This window comes from Melozone crissalis, unplaced genomic scaffold (genome assembly GCF_028551555.1).
Source record: "Melozone crissalis strain CALT ecotype California unplaced genomic scaffold, PUWL_Pcris_2 ptg000007l_1, whole genome shotgun sequence".
Classification (NCBI taxonomy): Eukaryota; Metazoa; Chordata; class Aves; order Passeriformes; family Passerellidae; genus Melozone; species Melozone crissalis.
The window spans coordinates 2,213,881-2,231,469 of NW_026535785.1; the positions used below are offsets into that span (position 1 = coordinate 2,213,881).

Sequence of the window (17,589 nt, forward strand, 5' to 3'; positions counted from 1 at the left end):
CCTTTTAAAGGGATTCAGCTGTGTGGGGGCTTCTCCAGCTTGGCAGTAGCAGAGAATTATTTTTAATTCCTTTAATTATTTTGCTGTGAAAACGCCTAGGAATAACCACACGAGCCAGAATTAAGTTGGGATGTAATCCATCCATATCAGCACTGTATTAATTTTAAAAAAGCAACATTTGTACAGGAATATCAGTCGATCACATCGTAATTACAAGTACAGTTGTCAGTTATGAGTTAAACGAGTTCTTACACGAACAGAACTAAACAGAGAACAAGCTGCATCGAAAAGTTCACGTCGGAGTAAAAACACAAAGGACAATAAAAAACGGGCAGGGGGCCCCGGGAGAAAGGAGATGCATGCAAAGAGTGGAGGAGGTACGAGGTGGAGGAGGTACGAGGTGGAGGAGGTACAACGCGTGCACCCCGCGCAGTGCCAGGCGCTGTAGTATTGCTTCTGTCCCCGCCAGAGCCGGTGACACCGGGGACACACGGACACCGCGGGGATCCCGCCACGCCTCGCCGACAGCACTAGAGAAACACAGGTTATCCCACGGGAGAGCTCCCCTCTGCACAGCCTGCTCCCTGCCCGGCACACAGGAGCCTCCAGCCGTGCCACAAATCATTTGTTCGGCAGCTCTGGGCAGCCGCTCCCGGCCCTGAGCTGCTCCTCCCGACTGCCGACCTCCGGGCTAGGGGCAGGATCCTATGGATCACTGGAAGCCAGCTCAGATGAACACACAGGGATTGGGAATTCGCAACAGACTGGAGTTTATTTCAGTGTTACCTGTTTGGGTGTGCATTTTACAGTTAGACACTTCCTAAATCTACGATAAAGCTGTGGTGTTTGGTATGAGTATTCCAGAAAGCGGCGCCGCCCCTGAGCGTGCGGCGCCCAAAAACCGGAGACACAAAGAGTTGTCCTTCCCCAGCTCACCCCGAGCACTTGCCTTAACTCCCTGCAGCACTGACACGAGTCTGGTGGAGCTGCAGAAGAAAAAGCTCCCCTTTGGACCATTAAAATGCATTTGCTCTCATGAGAAACCTTCCCATTTAAAACCAAAAAATTTAAGGAATCGTAGGGAGATTTTCCAGCAAACTCACGGGAAACACTTTAGTTCCTCCCTGGTGCCTGTTTGCTCGTTAAAAGTAAATCGAGTGTCCCTTTCTCTGCAAGTGTCACATGCACAACTGGGCTCCTTTCGTTAGGTCCAGACCTGTAAATGTGCCTGTGTGGAATAATATTAGGGCAGGTTTCAAAGCTGGAGGTGCTCGTCTGTACTGTTTAATAGTCACAAACAAGGCAAGGTGAGATGAGACACCTGCTAAAGCAAGACTATGCTAAGGACTGAGAGCGTAGGTGACATCCGGTTCTTTCCCTGGGGGGTGTGTGGGGAAGAGTGGGGGTGATGGCCAAGGCTCAACCCAAACCCTGGGCCAGGCCCAGCGGCGTGTCCTAGGTGGAGGCCGGCGCTCCGAAGGTCTCCTGGGAGGCATAGACCATGTAGAGGAATCCATCCTCGTCCTTCTCGCTCTCGTACACCTCGGAGATGGGCGTGGACACGCTCACCATGCTGTGCCCGTTCACCAGCAGGAAGAAGGCCTGGTTGGAGTTCAGCTGCAGGCGCCGCCTGGGGAGGGGTGAGGGGAAAGGGGGACAAAGGACAGACAACAACTGTCACAGACATCTTTCATGAAAAATCCTTTCCTTAGGATTTTTCCTCCTGAGAGGCTGAGAGGCCTCAGGAACACAATGCAAACAATGGTTATCTGCTGCTGTGGAATGCAACAGGTGGATCTTTGATTAGCCCATGTTGGTTGTTTCTAATTAATGGCCAATCACAGTGAGCTGGCTCGGACAGAGAGTCCGAGCCACAAACCTTTGTTATCATTCTTTCCTATTGTATTCTTAACTAGCCTTCTGATGAAATCCTTTCTTCTATTCTTTTAGTATAGTTTTAATATAATATAGACCATAAAATAATAAATCAAGCCTTCTGAAACATGGAGTCAGATCCTCATCTCTTCCCTCATCCTTGGACCCCTGAGAACACGGTCACAGGCAATGGACAGTCCTCAGCAGCAAGGTCAGAGCAGAGACTCAGGGAATGGTTTGGGGTGGAAGGATTTCAATACAGCTCATCTCATTCCAGCCTCTGTCATGGGCACCTTTCCCTGCATGTCCCCACCCAGCCCTGTCCCTCAAAACTGGACTGAATTGCTAGATCCAGGCAGGTGCATCCACTGGAGAGCCCTCACTCAGGGGCAAGGCTGCACTCCAGAAGGGCACTGAACTGGAGGGACTGGGAAGGAGCACCCCTGGCATAACCACGGACCTTTGGCTTGCAGCTCACTGGAATGAAAACCCAGAGATCCCTGGGAAGATTGGGAAAGAAAGGCAGAGCTTCCTTGCAAAACCTGGGCAAGTTTTAAACTCACTTTGTCACCAGCTCTGTAAAGGCCTGGGTTTAACCTTGGAGCATCTTGCTCCCTCTCCTCCCTCCCAGGAGGAGCACGGTGGGAAGGGCAGGGAGCCACAGGCTGCACAAAGTGCCTGGCACAGGAAACAGCTGATTTCTGATTTCTGATTTCTGATTTCCCTTGGATCATTCCAGCTCGGGGGAAATGGGTGTTGCTGTTGAACTGCCTCCTGCAGAGCAGGTCTGCAGAGAGAGCTCTTCCCTCTGGATAAACCAAGTGAGAACAGCAGCTCAGGAGTGTGCAGCTGCCACCACAGCAAGGCAAGAATAGATCAGAAGGGTTTCCTGCTGCTTCCACTCGCTGCTGAGGGGCAGCAGCAGCTGGAAACAAGGATTTATTTAGCTCCCTGGACAGGGACCCTCCCAAAGCCACACTAATCACCCCAGAGACAGCAGGCTGAGGGAAGGCAGCAGCTCTCCAAGGTTTGGGAAGGATGGGCTTTGCTGTGCATCACTGGAGCTGGCTGAGGCCCAAGTCTGGCCGGGACTAAGTTATTTATTAACAGTAAAGCCAGAGAAAAAAGGTGAGAAAATCCTTCAGCCCGCAGTTAACCTCTTTGCCCAGGGGCTTTCATGTTCCTGAGAAACTCTGGAAGACTTGAGCAACCTGGTTCCTGTCTCCAGAGCCCTGTCTGCCTTTCTGCCTCCTGCAGGAGCTGGGATTTGCCTGTGACAGTTCTTGTTTGGACACCCTGGACAACTCCCACAGCCCGTGGCCTCCACAAACCAGCTCCTGCTGCAGCCTGAGCAGCACAAAACAAGCTCTGGTTTGCTGCTCACTTCTGCAGAACCCTTCCTGAGCCAGCAGAGATGCACTTCTAGCAGAATTTCTGACCACACAACTTCCACTCGGGGCTGTTCCCCTCTGCCTTTCCTGTAAGCTGAGCAAGCAGCCAGGGCAGAAACACTCTGGCCTGAGCTGGGGCTTCCCAGGCCTCAGTGCTGTCACTGAGGGAAACCTCAATTCCCAAAGGATGCCAGGACATCCCAGCTCTGGCTCTGAGCCCAAACTCCCCTTCCCAGTGGGTGGCAAGAGGCAGCCACTCCCGAGGGGGACTCCATGGCAGAAGAGAGGAGGATTCCCAAAATAGCCAAGGCAGAAGGACCCATGGCAGCCAGGGATTCACAGCCCCACACTCCTCCTACAGCTCTGGGAATGTGATTTCTCCTGGAGGCAGACTACCAGCACAGCTCTCTTCAGAGTGGGGTTTTTCCAGCAAAGCAAAAGGAAAAGCACCTTCTCCTGGATTTGTCCCAGTGCTCATCTAGATAAATTTTCCACTCAGACCTCCCAAATGCACCAGGGGGGGAATTAACAGAGCATCACAGTCTGAGGCTGATCAGTTCACACTGGAATTCCAGCAATACTACCTGATAATTTTGATTAGCTCGCTCATGTTGACATGATCTGGCACCAGGAACTTGGTCTTATCCAAAACTGGAAGCTGCTTCTCCCCCTTGTACCTTTCAATGATCACCTGAGAAGAAACACAAAGAGCAGAAGGTGTGAAAGGCAGGAACAGAGCCCTCATCTCCCCCTCCCAGCTCCATTTCCCTTCATCTGTGAATGCAGCATCTCCAGTCTGAGAAGCAGCAATTCATGGTTGGGCTCAGTTATCTTAAAGGTTTTTTCCAACCCAAACAATTCTGTGTTTCCATGAGAATTAATTATTTTCATGTGCTCCTCTGTTCTGTTTGCAAGAGCCACTGCTCAGAGGGGTGACACACAGGGATTTTACAGCACACATCCACAGCTTCAGTGCAATTTTAAGAGAGTTCCTTTGCTGCAGTCATTTAACCCAGCAACAAGGAAATCCAAGGAAAGACCAAGCCCACTCCCTCTAACACACTGAGAGGCTGACCAGGGCTTTGTGCTGCTGTACAAGTCTGCCAGATCAAGCAGTTGTCTCTGGAATTTCTCCAGTTTCAGGGCATCTCTTTAAGATCCACCACTCCAGATGACTCTGCTGTTCCATCCACCTCCCATGGTTCCTTCCAATACATGAGAAAAAGCTACCTTGGAAGAGTATAAACCCTCCAATTTCCAAATTAAGGAGAAAATTTCCTCAAGCACGCTCAGGAACCAGTAACTCTGCCAGGACTGCTGTGCAATAACCACTTAATTCACAGAGAAACTGCAGATTTCCCAATTGAAGGAACACCCTGCCCAGCAACTGAGGGTAGTTCCTGCTTTAGAGGAGTGATCTCAGAACTCGTGTGCTCCCGTTTCCAGGGCCATGTGGGGTTTGTTGATTTCCAGTCACCAGGAGCTACGTGACACCAGTGCCTTGGATCCTCTCCATGCTCACGGGGTCTGGCTCTGTTGATCCTAAAAAGCTGCACAGGTGAAGAGATGCTGATTGAATCCGACCAGAGAAAGAGCCTTACATCACTTGAAATAAATGCTGGCTCATTCTGGGTAACAAAGCCCCACTATTTTTAAGCAGCAGATATTTCTAACAGCAGCATGGAGGATGTTGACAGCACAGGAGGGATTTATTATCTATGGTGTGACATTGCCACCTTATCTCATCCAGAACTGCAAATGACAATAACGAGGCAGTGACTGGCCCAGCAAGACTCCAGGGAGGGAGAGCTGGGAGTTTGCATCACCACATCTCCAGCAAGTTCCTCAGGTACCTCTGAATTTTTGCTTGGAACCTGGCCATGGCTGATTTCAAGTGAGCGTTTTGCCATAAATCCCTGGCTTTCAATCTGTGGTCACAGAGCTTGGGGACTATGGCTAAGTGGTCTCTGAAAGGTGAGGGAAAAAGCAATATTTGTCAGGAAACAGATTTGCAAGGAAAGCACCTTTTGGGAAAATGAAACATTCCAAAAAAGTCAGAAAATCTCTGCTGTGAAGTTTTCCTTGTTCCAATGCCCAACTGCACAGGGAAGCAGCAGTGGCAGCTCCAAAGTGAAGGAAGGAGTTTAAAGCCCAAGAAAAGCTGAAAACCTTTCAGTTTCTGTTTCTGTCGGTGAGCTTGCTCGGGGAGTGGGGACAGTTTGCAGCAGTTGGTTCACAGCAGAATTTCCACACACTGGGGTCACCAAATCCCAACACAGAGCCCAAGGCTGAGGGTCCCATTCAGTCCCCTCTGGTGCAGAACTCACCAGTGACAGAACACAATCCATGCCTTTTGCTTGTAGGATATTCTCTGCATTTTTAACTTGGAGGATGCAGTGAATAAAATAAAATACAGACTTGGGCAGCATTTGGAGCTGAGCAGCTGAGGAGTGACGTGACATCCAATGTGAGCTGGACAGCCCAGCAGCATTCCTGGAGACCTAAGCACTGGCCCAGCCCAGGAGAAAAGGATTTTTTCTGATAAGCAAATCCAACCCTGCCTCTGCACTCCTGTCCACTCTTCTTGCTGAGCCTCTGAAGACTCTTAATTCAGAGAAGAAAACCACAGAGAGAGGAGCTGAGTGCTCAGGAGGACCTCAGAGCTCAGCTGGGGTGTGGTTTTGTTCCAAGTTACAAAACACAAGTGCAGAACTCCGGAAATGCCACTTCCTGCAGCCCCTGAGAGCACCTTGCTGCACCACACCAACCGTGAGAACTGCTGCTTGAGAATGCTCCTGAAATCCAGGCTGAGCCACCCTCAGCTGCCAGGTTTGCATGTGGTCTCCTCAGGACAGCTCTTCCACAGCTTTCTAACTGCTAAAAAGCCCATCAGGCTGGAAACTGAAGTAAAAAAATTAAAAGAACTGGACTTACTGGTATTTTAGTGGGATGCTGATCCCGAATCAGTCGTACATCTTCCACTCTTTGTTCTGCAAGGGATTAAAAAAATAATCTGTTTAAACATTCACAGTTAATGCTGTTATTTCCTTATTTCTCCACCAGTGAGCAGAGGGACCATGTGTCAGGAAAAGCCAGAAGAGGAAATTCAGGCAAAGCAATTTCCAAATGGGCCAGCATTATCAGGAGTACAACCTCTCCTGTGACAGCTGATCCCCTGCTCCTTAAGCCGAGGTGACAAGCACTGTGTGCACCTGCCTGGCACTCCTAGAAAGTGTTAAAGGAGATCCTTTCCTCCCCACACCCCTCACTTGCTGCCCACTGAAGCACACATTTCACCTCACACAGCTAAGGCCTCAAATAACACCACCCAAATGAACAACTAAACACCCTGTGCTATTTCTGTCGGGTCCCAGAAGAGGAAATGGTCAACAATTATTTGAGCCCCGGGACTGGCCCAAGCCTGGCAGCATCAGCTTTCCTTGTGTGCTCTCCTGTTACCGAATTCCAGGTTTTATTTTGACTCGGCCTCACCCATTGTTGCAGGAACTGCTGGACCTACACATTTTGCCCCTCTCCGTGCCAGTTTTCAGGATAAAGTTCAGCTCTCCTCAGACAGGAATATTAATAGAACAGATATCATGAACCTGGCTAAAGTACACGAGGCAGAGTAAACAGCCCGGCTGCTTTCAGGGGCCGCCTCGTCCGTCCGTCCCCTGCCTACTTTCACATTCAGTGAACTCAATTTTAAGCCTCTGTTCTGCAGCAGGACGGGGCTTTCCAGGCTGTTTTCAGGTTCCAAACAGCTCCAGAGAGAGATGATTTAGTGTTGCATCACGGCTTGAACGCACACCTGCCCGGGGAGAGGAGCACTCAGGGCAGGTCCCGTTGGAATGCTAATGGCAGGACACTCAGCAATGACATCCCTGTGTCCGTGTTTGTGCCCGTGGAGCACATCCTGCTCGGGAGCCCGGCAAGGAATGCAGCTCCCTGAATCACCATCGGGAGCTGCAGGTGAATCAGGCAGAGCTCAGGCAAGGAGCATGCAAAGCCTTCACCTGAAGCCACCTCACATCCCGAGCCACATTCCCACAGCAGGAGAGCTGCAAGGGCACAGAGCTCCACCTCGTTAAAACACTTCTTAAGATTAACCAAAAAAAAAATACTTCTTAAGATTAACCAAAAACACAAAAGATACGTGGAGAGAGGGAGACCAACCATCCACCTGGCGAACACTGACTTTTCAGCTGGAACAGGTTTGTTCGCAGCAGTGTTATTCAGCAGAACTCCCCGGAGTAGAAGGAACATAAACCGGGCAAATCATGGAGATTATTGTGTGTGGTGTGTTCAAAACCAGGCCCCAGTCAGGCACAGATAAACACTGTTCTCTGACGACAGTAGTTGCAGTGGCAACTGCTTGGCTGCCATCCTAGCTGAACTTAATACCTGCAACAGCGGCTGCTGACAGCCGATGGGGTCAACAACAGTTTTGGAAGGCTCTGAGAAAAGGGGTGGCATAAACACAGACTTTTGTCAGACCCACATCCTCCCCTCTTCCCTGTAGGGAACAGCTCACATTTAGCACAACAGCAAAGGCAAGGGTGGGCACATCACAAAGCTCTCTTAAGCAGCTTGACTCTAACCCAAAGGCAGGAAGAAAGGAAAATCTGGATCAATTACTTCCACCAATTCCATCTCACGTACGGGATTTTATAGTTCATGCAGAAATAGGTTACGCTGCCAGTTCGCGTTACCCTCGCAGCGCTTGAGCCTCCCTCCCTGACACACATGGGCAGATCCCGAGCCCTCTGATTGCTCCGGATCCATCCTCAGCGCACACACAGAACCGTGCCACGGCTCTATCGAGGCTGCTCCTTCTCCAAAGGCACTAATCTCATTTTCCCAGCCATCATTACACAGCTCTTTTCGATGCCCTGCTCGTTTTCTGAGCCAAACAGAGGCAGGAGCCACACGCCCCGGTGGAGAATTGCCCTCCCCGCGCCAGGCACCGGCTGCCAGCGGAGCTTTAACGCCGCTGCCACTGGCGCAGAGGCCGCCGGACACTGAGCAGACACCGGAGGGAAGGGCAGGCCCAGCTCCTGGCACACACACCGAGGATGTTTTCCAGGCTCCTGGGAGTTTTGCAGCCGATAATAGATGATGCCATGAAGAGATCTCCCCACCCCAAGCACAGCTCTCCTGAGCTGGGCACAGCACAGCTCGCCACACCACAAAACCCCCATGTCCCGAACAAACAACCCGGGTAAACAACCCCGGAGCACGGGCCAGGCTTTGACTCCGTCGCGGCCCCGAGCAGGCCGGGACACCGGGGCAGCCCCGGGCCCGCTCCGCCCGCGGGTCCCCGCTGTCAGCAGGAGCCGCCCGCGGACGGACCCTCGCTGCTCCCACCGCCCTCGGCCCCCTCCCCTTCCCTCCCGGCCGCGGCGATCCCCCCGCAGCACCGGCAGCTCCGGCTGGGCCGCACCCGCCGCGTCCCTCCCCGGGGCGCTCACCGAAGGTGCGGCGCTGCTTGAAGCTCTTCTCCGAGGGCATGGCGGCGTTCGCTCGGCCCGGGCCCGGCGGCGGCTCTGCGCGGCGGCAGCGGACACCTCCGAGTGCCGGCGCCCGCCCCCCGCGCCGCCGCGGCCGCTCGGCCGTCAGCTGACAGCGCGTCAGCCGGGCCCCGCCTCGCCCCGCCGGCATCTTGAGTGTGGCACGGGGCACCGGCGGCATGGCCGCCCGGTGACACACAGACATGCCGCTGGGGGAATGTCACGGTGCCCTGGCGGTGTTCCCGCTCTGCGACACACGGCCATGGCCGCGTCGGTGCCAGGCTGTGTTGTGTTTAGTGACACAGCCATGGCCGCCTCGGTGCCAGACAGTGTTCTCCTCAGTGACGCACGGCCATGGCCACCTCGGTGCCAGGCAATGTTCTTCTCAGTGACACACGGCCATGGCCGCCTCGGTGCCAGGCAGTGTTGTTCTCAGTGACACACGGCCATGGCCACCTCGGTGCTAGGCAGTGTTCTTCATTCAGTGACACAACCATGGCCACCTCCGTGGCAGGCTGTGTTCTTCATTCAGTGATATGGCCATGGCTGCCTCGGTGCCAGGCTGTGTTCTGTTTAATGACATGGCCGTGGCCGTCTCTGTTCTAGGCTGTGTTCTGTTTAGTGACACACAGCCATGGCCACCTTGGTGCTAGGCCATGCTCTCCTCAGTGACACAGCCATGGCCATCTCACTACCAGGCCATGTTCTCCTCAGTGAGGCTGTGATCTCCTCAGTGACACAGAGCCATGGCCACCTCAGTGCCAGGCCCTGTTCCTCATTCAGTGACACAGCCATGGCCACCTCAGTGCCAGGGCATGCTCCTCGTTCAGTGACACAGAGCCATGGCCACCTTTGTACCAGGCCATGTTCTCCTCAGTGACACAACCATGGCCACATCAGTGCCAGGCCATGTTCCCCTTCAGCAACAAAAAAGAACAATGTCCCCAGGAAAGTGGTGGATTCCCTAATGTTGGGCATTCCAATATTCAGCCATCTTGTCTAGATGGTGCTTTTGCCAAGAAAGGTTGGACCAGATGATCCTTGAGGTCCCCTCGTGCCTGGTATTCCGTTATTCCATGGATGGCCACCCTGGAGTGGCCGACAATGTCCCGTTCAACATGAACACTTAAACACTTTTCTCCATACAAAAGGGCAAGTTCAATGATCTGTCCCCAGTTTGCCTTCGCATTGGCATGGATATGGGCAGAGTTTACACTGGAAGAACAAAATTTCAGGAGCAGGTGCTCCGATTCTCTTGGAAGCCACCCCCCGGTCTCATGTGGTTTGTGAGGAATTGATTAAATCACAACTTCAGTCACAGATACCACGTTGTGAGTAAAACTGCCCAACTGTTTCCTGCTTAGCAGCTTTCTGACACAAGCTGTTGGCTGGAGCCTTTCAGCTGCATCTCTCTTTCTCTCTCTTTCTCTCTCTTTCTCTCACATTCATTCCTGGCACCGTGGTTTGAATTTAAGGATGATTTTGCATCAATAGGGCACAATCTCACTGTACAATCCAAGGTACGGGGAGGTGTGACCAGGATTGTCCTTAGGGGTACAGGGAGAATGAACTTTTGAACCATCTTTTGAACCATCTTAGAGAGTATCAGTGTTTTTGCATTTTTGGGGTGGAGAGATGCATTGAAGTTGGAGTGAATCTGCATTCACACAAAGGAATGAGGGTTCATGACCTAATTTTGTGATTCAAGGTCACGCAGTTCCAGTGGCCTGTCATTATGAGGCCATTAAAGATGTGACTAACAAGGAAATACAGCCCTGAGGTGTGTGTTTGCTGTGTCCATCACATCACTGTCCAGGGATAGCAGGTGAGACATGGATGACCAGCAGAACACTGATACATCTACAACTTAAAACACCAATCCCAAATTCCTGTGTCGACAGGACTCTTCTTTATTTAAATGCCTGCCTTTAAAAAAAAAAAAAAAACACTTTCCAGGCTGAGGAAATTCCACCATGCTCTGGGAATTGTGTCTGAGGGCTGAAGGCAGGAGGATGAAGCCACATAATGTTATTTTTGGGGTGTACAGGTGCACCCTGGCGTCAGGGCTGACAACCCCGGGCTCTGTGTGCCGTGTGCTTTGCATCCACAAGCCGACTGTTAGCAGGGCTGCAGCTCGGGCTGAAAGCATCCATATGGTGCTTGGGGAGAGCCACAATCAGAGTATCTGCTGACAGGCTGGGCTATCACATGCTCCTCTCATAAATAATCTGCAGAGACTGTGAGAAGGAAACTTAGATCCACACCGAGACTCGCCTGACCTTTCCCTCCCCATTGCAGCCCTCGCCCGTGTCTGCGTGTCGACAGCACAGACAGTTGGCGAGTCTGGATTTGGGGAAGGTGTTAGGAGCAGTTGGAATGACAGCATGGACACAGCCTTTGGGATCAGCTCTGCCTCAGCACAGCTCCCCAGCCCTGCTGAGAAAACGCTGCTTTGGAAAATGCTTTGGCTTCAGGCTCGGCGACGGCGCTGGAACAGAGCCCTTCAAAAATGGAGCCACAGAGAGTTTTTATCCTGGCCTTAGAACACTTTATAAAGCATTTAGGCTGAGTTAGAGGAGACTTAACCCAAAGGGGACATTACACCGTCTTCAAATATGCAAAAGGTTTCTGCAGAGCGGGAGGGAATTAGCTCTTCCCTGCTTGCTGTGGGACCAGGATGAGAAATAATGAGCTTACAGCTTGGAAAAGGCCATTGAAATTAGGGACTGGGATAAGGGGAAGAACTGTTGAGCACCAGAAGAAATTCCCTAGGAAAGAAAAGGAATAATCACCTTTGGATGTTTTTATTTAACGAGAAATTAGTAAAACATCTGCTCTGAAGAGTTCAGGGAGAATTGTTCTGTTCTCAGGGAGAAGGATGGGGTAAATAATTCCCTGCAATCCCTGTCAGCCCTAGTTTTGCATGAGGCAAAGGAGATGTGATTTCCCAAATTTGCCAAGCAGGTTAGAGCACAGGCTGGGTTTGGATTCCAGCTCAGATCCTCCTGTCCGCACCTAATAAATACTAATACCTAATAAATACACCAGACTAAATACTAAGTAAAAAAAAAAAGCAACACAGGTTTTCCCAACTGTTCTTTCTTCCACAAGGTTGGATTGGTGTTTTTTTGTTAAAAATCCAGTTTGAACCGTGGCTGATATTCACAGCATTTCCCTTGGGAAAGACTCCCACTTTTCCTATTTTTTTCCCACATGAGCTGCCTCACAATGAAACGAGTGTATTTCACATTCAGAATAATAAATCATCCCCTCATTTTTCTGGTACAACAGGACTGAAAAGGCTTTTTTTTTTTTTTCCAAGGAACAGACAAAGCTGTTCCTCTGCAGTGCTGCACCCTTCCTGGAAGACAGCACTGTGTGTGGGGCTGGGAGCTCAGCAGCTGTCAGCAGTATTAAATTCACCAGGAACACAGAGAGAAAAGCCCCATAAAATAAAAGGAAGGACACTGTGCTGATACTAACTTGCATTTCAACCTGAATTAAAATACCTCCCCTCGGTTCTTTGCTCACAAATTGTTCTTATCGATCCAGCTCAGCTCAAGATTAATGTGGGTTTGGTTTCTTTATAAGTGTGCAGCCATTACCCAGCTGCTATTGGAGATTTTCAGGCAGAATCTGACTGTAGAGAATTGTTTGCAGTGCCTTAAAATAACTCTTCTGGGAAGTTTTCATCTGAAATTTGCCTCAAGATGGTGGCTACCCTTAAGAACAAATTCCCACACTTCAAATTTCACCTTCTGAGTTAGGAGAACTTAAGGAAGAAGTGGTGAGAATGGCCAAATATCTGGTTTAGGGGTAGAAAAGTGTAATTTTAGAGAAGTGAAGCTAGAGAGGAGCCTCACATTTTGCCTGGGTGGGTTTTCTCTGAGGTCTGACAACAGCTGAGCCCATCCCTCAGTGGGAGCACAACACTATATTTTGGAATATCACGTTCTAGACTATTAGACATGCTTTTTTTGGATGGCAAATCCAAGCTTACACACAGATGTGTGCAATGTCATCACAAAAACATCATTTTCACAGAATGTTTGGCTAAAAACTCCCCCTGCAAGAAGGATTGCCCAAGACATCCTTGCTGGGTACCATAACTGACGTCAGTTCCTGCTGTTCCCGCTGTTGCAGCAAACAGCTCTTGGCTCCAGGATCAGGTTTGAAATGGGAGATGTTGCTTGATGGAACACGGTGAATCAGTTGGCGTGAGCAGCCCTGAGCTGTGTTTGTGTACTGATTTCACTCACAAAATCCATAACATCTTGGCAAGCAGCAGCGACAGCGCGGGAGGCAGAGCGGGGAAACCGTGGAATAACCCAGCGTGGAACAAGGTCTTCCCCTGGATTTGATATCTCTAGGATTGAAGCAATCCCTCACGTGTTCAAATATTAGCTGAGCACTGCATTGCCTGTGGTTCAGGAAACACTGTCCTCGTTGTTGTTGAGAGTTCTGGGGTTGCACAACCACAGAGCAGCAGCCAGGAGTTGCACCCCAACACTGACCCCTCCAGAGCAGGAGAATCCTTCTGCCCGCTGAGCTGCTCCAGGTGTTGGACAGAGCTAAATTGTTCGGGCTGGACTGGAGTCAAAGCTGGAGGGACAAGAACTGCTTGTGGCAGAAGTGTTGTGGTATCTTGGGTGACTGCAGGCACTCACAGCCTTTGACTGATTCGTCATGGAAGCAAGGACAGCACATTGAAGAAAGATCATACCCTCTTCCATAAGTCATAGAATCATGGGATGGCTAGGATTGGAAGGTTAGAAGTGATCTTAAAGGTTTGGCTTGGAAGGGACCTTAAAGCCCATCCAGTGCCACCCCCCTGCCATGGGCAGGGACACCCAGGTGACTCCAAGCCCTGTCCAGGGGACACTTCCAGGCATGAGGCACTCACAGCTTCTCTGGGAACCTGTTCAGGGTCTCACCACCCTCCCAGGGAAGAATTCCTTCCCAAAATCCCATCTATCCCTGCCCTCCTGCCCCTTAAAGAGAGGGCACAGAGCTCTGCTCGAAAGCAGAAGGAGGTGACCACTTCCTGAGCCATCAGCAGCTTTTCTGCACTGCTCTGGATTTCCCCTGAAGAGCCCAGCCTGTCCAATGCTGTTTATCCTGCAAATCTGGTGGGATCAATGTCCACAAATCAAGGAAGTAGGAAATCATAGACCCAGGACAAGAAGAGCTGTTTTCCAGCTTAAAAGACACACATTACAAAAACCAAAGCAAAACTCTTCAGCCTTTCTATTTGGGATATTCTGTCTTTGATGTGTCTTCCCTCCAAGGATGGGAGCAGTTTTTTAGGAGGCAGGAGCAGTCTTTGTTTTTTATTACAAAGCAGAAATCTCAGTGTAGGCTCCTGCCAAAAAAACATGCTGCAAATACTCTCTGTGGCAACCAGGGCTTACAGACAGGGTTTGTTCATCTGTCTCGGCCTGCCTTGCCATACTTTTCTGTCCCTCTTGCCAAATGGAAAATAAATCATTCTGCCCTCTCTGTTCTGGTTATAATTGGCTGGATATGCCATCAGCTGCCTCATCCCTGCTCAGAGCCTGGGAAGGCATAAACACTTCCAGGATTACAGAAAATGAGGACACTAACTTTGGGACCCATCCAAAGCCCTTTAGTGGGTGTGAAGACTAATTGACTACAGCGAGAGCTGCATCAGTTCCTTAATTGCTGAGGGGAAATGAAACAATAACATTTCCCCTTTCCCTACATCCTTTTCCAAGAGCCCTGTGGTAAGGGCTGCGAGCTGCCTGCCTCAGACAGCAGCACTGGAGAGCTCCAGGCCATTACTCGGGAATGTTTTCCAAGGAAGGTGCTCAGACAGCGCCACAGAGGATGGGAGATGATGATAACGCACTTTTCCTGTTTTCCCTACTGTCACAAACAAAGCTGCTTGATTCAGATAATGGGTTTGGTGAGATAGGGGGGAAAGCAGCAATTTTAGGCTTTAATGACTGAAGTTGAAGGTGATATTCAGTTATAACCCCCCTGTTACACATCAGGTCTCCTCCCTCTGGGCCTCAAGGACTTTGGATGTGCCCAGGCTCCAAACTTATTGGATATTGCTCCACAAAACAGCACTGGAAATTGGAGACAGCAATTGTTTCTCCTCTCTGATGTGATGAAGGGCTGGGATTCCCTCACTCTGTCCTGTTAGAAGGGGAAACGTGGTGACTGGGAGCACTGGGAGCTTTGCCTCAGGCTTTGCTGGGCTCTGGCTGGCATCAGTGTGGGGTGGAGGTGGGCACTGCCTTCTCCCTTGGCCCTTCCTCGTCTGCAGGAAATCAGCACGGGGCAATGGAGCTCCGTGGGAATTGGCATGGATCTGTGATGGGCTGTCCATCACAGCCCTTTCCAGTCCTGCCTTCTGCTGGCTTGGACAGGAAAGGGGTCAGTGGGCCAAGGGAAGGCTGATGGATGCGAAATGTGGCTCAGCATCCATGGAGCCAAGGTGGGTGTCAGGTTGTAGGGGTCAGGTGGGTGAGGGAAAGGGGAGAAGGTTGTAGGGTGATTAGGCAGCAGGAGCATTCAGTGAGAAAGGAGAAAAATAAAAAGTTCAGATAAAAATATAAAAGCAAAAGAGGGGAAAGCATGTGTGTGCTGTAGACTGCCGTGGTTCTGCTCCAGGCAATGTCACCCAGGACATCTTTTGTTTCATTCACACAAAAATCCTTGCCATCAGTGCTTTCCCCTGTCCCCTCCGTGAACCCATCACTTCCTAAACAAACAGACATGACAAGACCTTTGAAAGCTGTGTCAGAACCTTTGAGTACCAGCTGAGCATAATGCAATGTGGGGAAAGCCAGTGGTTCCCTACAGGTGGAAAACAGCTCCGGCCGTATTTCCAAAGCTCTGTTTGCTTTACATGACTCACTGCCCATGTGCCTTGCTGTAGATGCTTGGAGCAGCTTTTTGTAATGTAATCAGAGCTGTGGGCACTCCATTTGTCCATCGCAGAGGCCCTGAAGGATTAGCACAGCACTAAAAATGACACCTCATCCTGCCTGTGGGCAGAGTCAGGGGGTGGAATGCAGAGGTTCAGCCTGGGGAAGCTGAGCATTTACTCATCCCAGGGCTGGAGCAATGTTGTTTGTACCAGGAGCCAGCCTGAACTCATCATGTCATCATCCCATATCCAGATCCTTGGCAATCAGGGTGTCCTGACCCTGACAAGAGCTGCCCATCAGACCCGTGGCAAAATCTGTGGGCAGCTCAAGCATCTCATCTGCTCTGGTGAGACCATGAGGGACTGTGAGCAGTAGGACAAGGAGGGTGATGCTCCCCTCTTCTCTGCTCTCATAAAATCCCACTGGAGCTCTGTGTCCAGCCCTGGAGCCTTCAGCACCAGGAGGATGTGGAGCTGCTGGAGAGAGCCCAGAGGAGCCAGGGAGCTGCTCCAAAATCTGGGAAAACTCTGGAGCCAGGCTGGGACACCTGGGGGTGCTCACCTGGAGAGGAGAAGCTCCAGGGAGAGCTCAGAGCCCCTCAAGGGACTCCAGGAGAGCTGGGGAGGGACTGGGGACAAGAATGGAGGGACAGAACACAGGGAATGGCTCCCACTGCCAGAGGGCAGGGATGGATGGGATATTGGGAATAGGAATTGTTCCCTGAGAGGGTGGGGAGGTGCCCAGAGCAGCTGTGGCTGCCCCTGGATCCCTGGCAGTGCCCAAGGCCAGCTTGGACAGGGCTTGGAGTACCCTGGAACAGTGGAAGGTGTCCCTGCCATGGCAGGGGGTGGAATGGGATGATTTTAAGGTCCTTTCCAACCCAAACCATTGTGGGATTGATTCTACAGTGTCCAAAGGTGTGTTCCTCCTTCATCCTCTGCCATCTCCTTGCTCTGCAGAGCAGCCTCCCTGCAGCGATTCTCGTGGGCGATGCTCTCAGACTTTCTGCATCAATTAAATCTCTGTTTTCCCTTCTTCTGCCAGTTTGGGGATTTGTTGCTCGATTGTCATGGCGACTGCATCCGTGGGACCCTCGCTGAGGGTGAGGCCCCTGCATTAGGATTCAGGGCAGCACTTCAGCCAGCATCACTGGGGACCCTCTTGTGCTCAGCACTCTCTGAGAGCAGGGAGCTCATTCCACTGCAGAAATCCCAGCTGAACAGCGTCTCTTCACAGCAAACGAGGCTGCCTCTAATTTTTGTTAATTATGTGGAAGCAATTTGATTTCCTCGTGAGCCTGTTGTCAGCACAGCCCTCACAGTCTATTCCTGGCCAGCAGGATGAGGATGCTTAAGAACCCCAAAGGACTCTGCAGCTGTTTTGCGGAACAACATGGAATAAAAAAGGAGCCATTTCCAAAATAAATAAAAAATACAAAAAAAGACAAAACCCAAGATATTTCTTGCAGAACACTGTGGGAAAGAGGAGCCATTTGCAAAAAAACATGAGGTCTGGCTGGCAGAAAAGCAGGGAAAAGAAGGGATGGGGGAAAGAACAACGAAACGATCAAAAGAGGTGCAGAAAATGAGATTTTTGTAAGGAAAGAGGTTTCTCAGGCAGCACGCCGGGAATGGCAGTGAAGACGCAAACGCAGAGAAGGGCCCGGGGAGGCGGAGGTGAAGAACAAGAGCGGTGCGCGCAGAGCCGGTTGTCGAGGAGCCTCGTTAGCGCAGTAGGTAGCGCGTCAGTCTCATAATCTGAAGGTCGTGAGTTCGATCCTCACACGGGGCAGAGATGGTTTCCTCCTTCTTTTTTGCTCCCCTCCCCCGCAGCCAGACTTTCCAAAGGGAACGGAGTGTCTAGTTTTTTTCACAGGACTGGAGCAGGAAGCGTGACGGGAGGGGGCGAACGCGG

At 51.1% G+C, this 17,589-nt stretch overlaps 1 protein-coding gene and 1 non-coding gene across 2 annotated transcripts; one reads left to right on the plus strand and one right to left on the minus strand.

Annotated features, from left to right (window-relative positions):
* Positions 1–120: 120 nt before the first annotated feature.
* MAP1LC3B (microtubule associated protein 1 light chain 3 beta) lies at positions 121–8,853 on the minus strand. Its single transcript, XM_054296283.1, has 4 exons — positions 8,738–8,853; positions 6,201–6,256; positions 3,851–3,957; positions 121–1,630 (listed from the first exon to the last, which is right to left on the minus strand). The coding sequence occupies exons 1-4, from the start codon at positions 8,775–8,777 to the stop codon at positions 1,456–1,458; spliced, it is 378 nt and encodes a 125-aa protein (XP_054152258.1). The 5' UTR covers positions 8,778–8,853; the 3' UTR covers positions 121–1,455.
* Positions 8,854–17,393: 8,540 nt separating this feature from the next.
* Positions 17,394–17,466, plus strand: TRNAM-CAU (transfer RNA methionine (anticodon CAU)). The gene has a single exon. It is a non-coding gene; the product is annotated as a tRNA-Met (tRNA).
* The last annotated feature ends 123 nt before the right edge of the window (positions 17,467–17,589 follow it).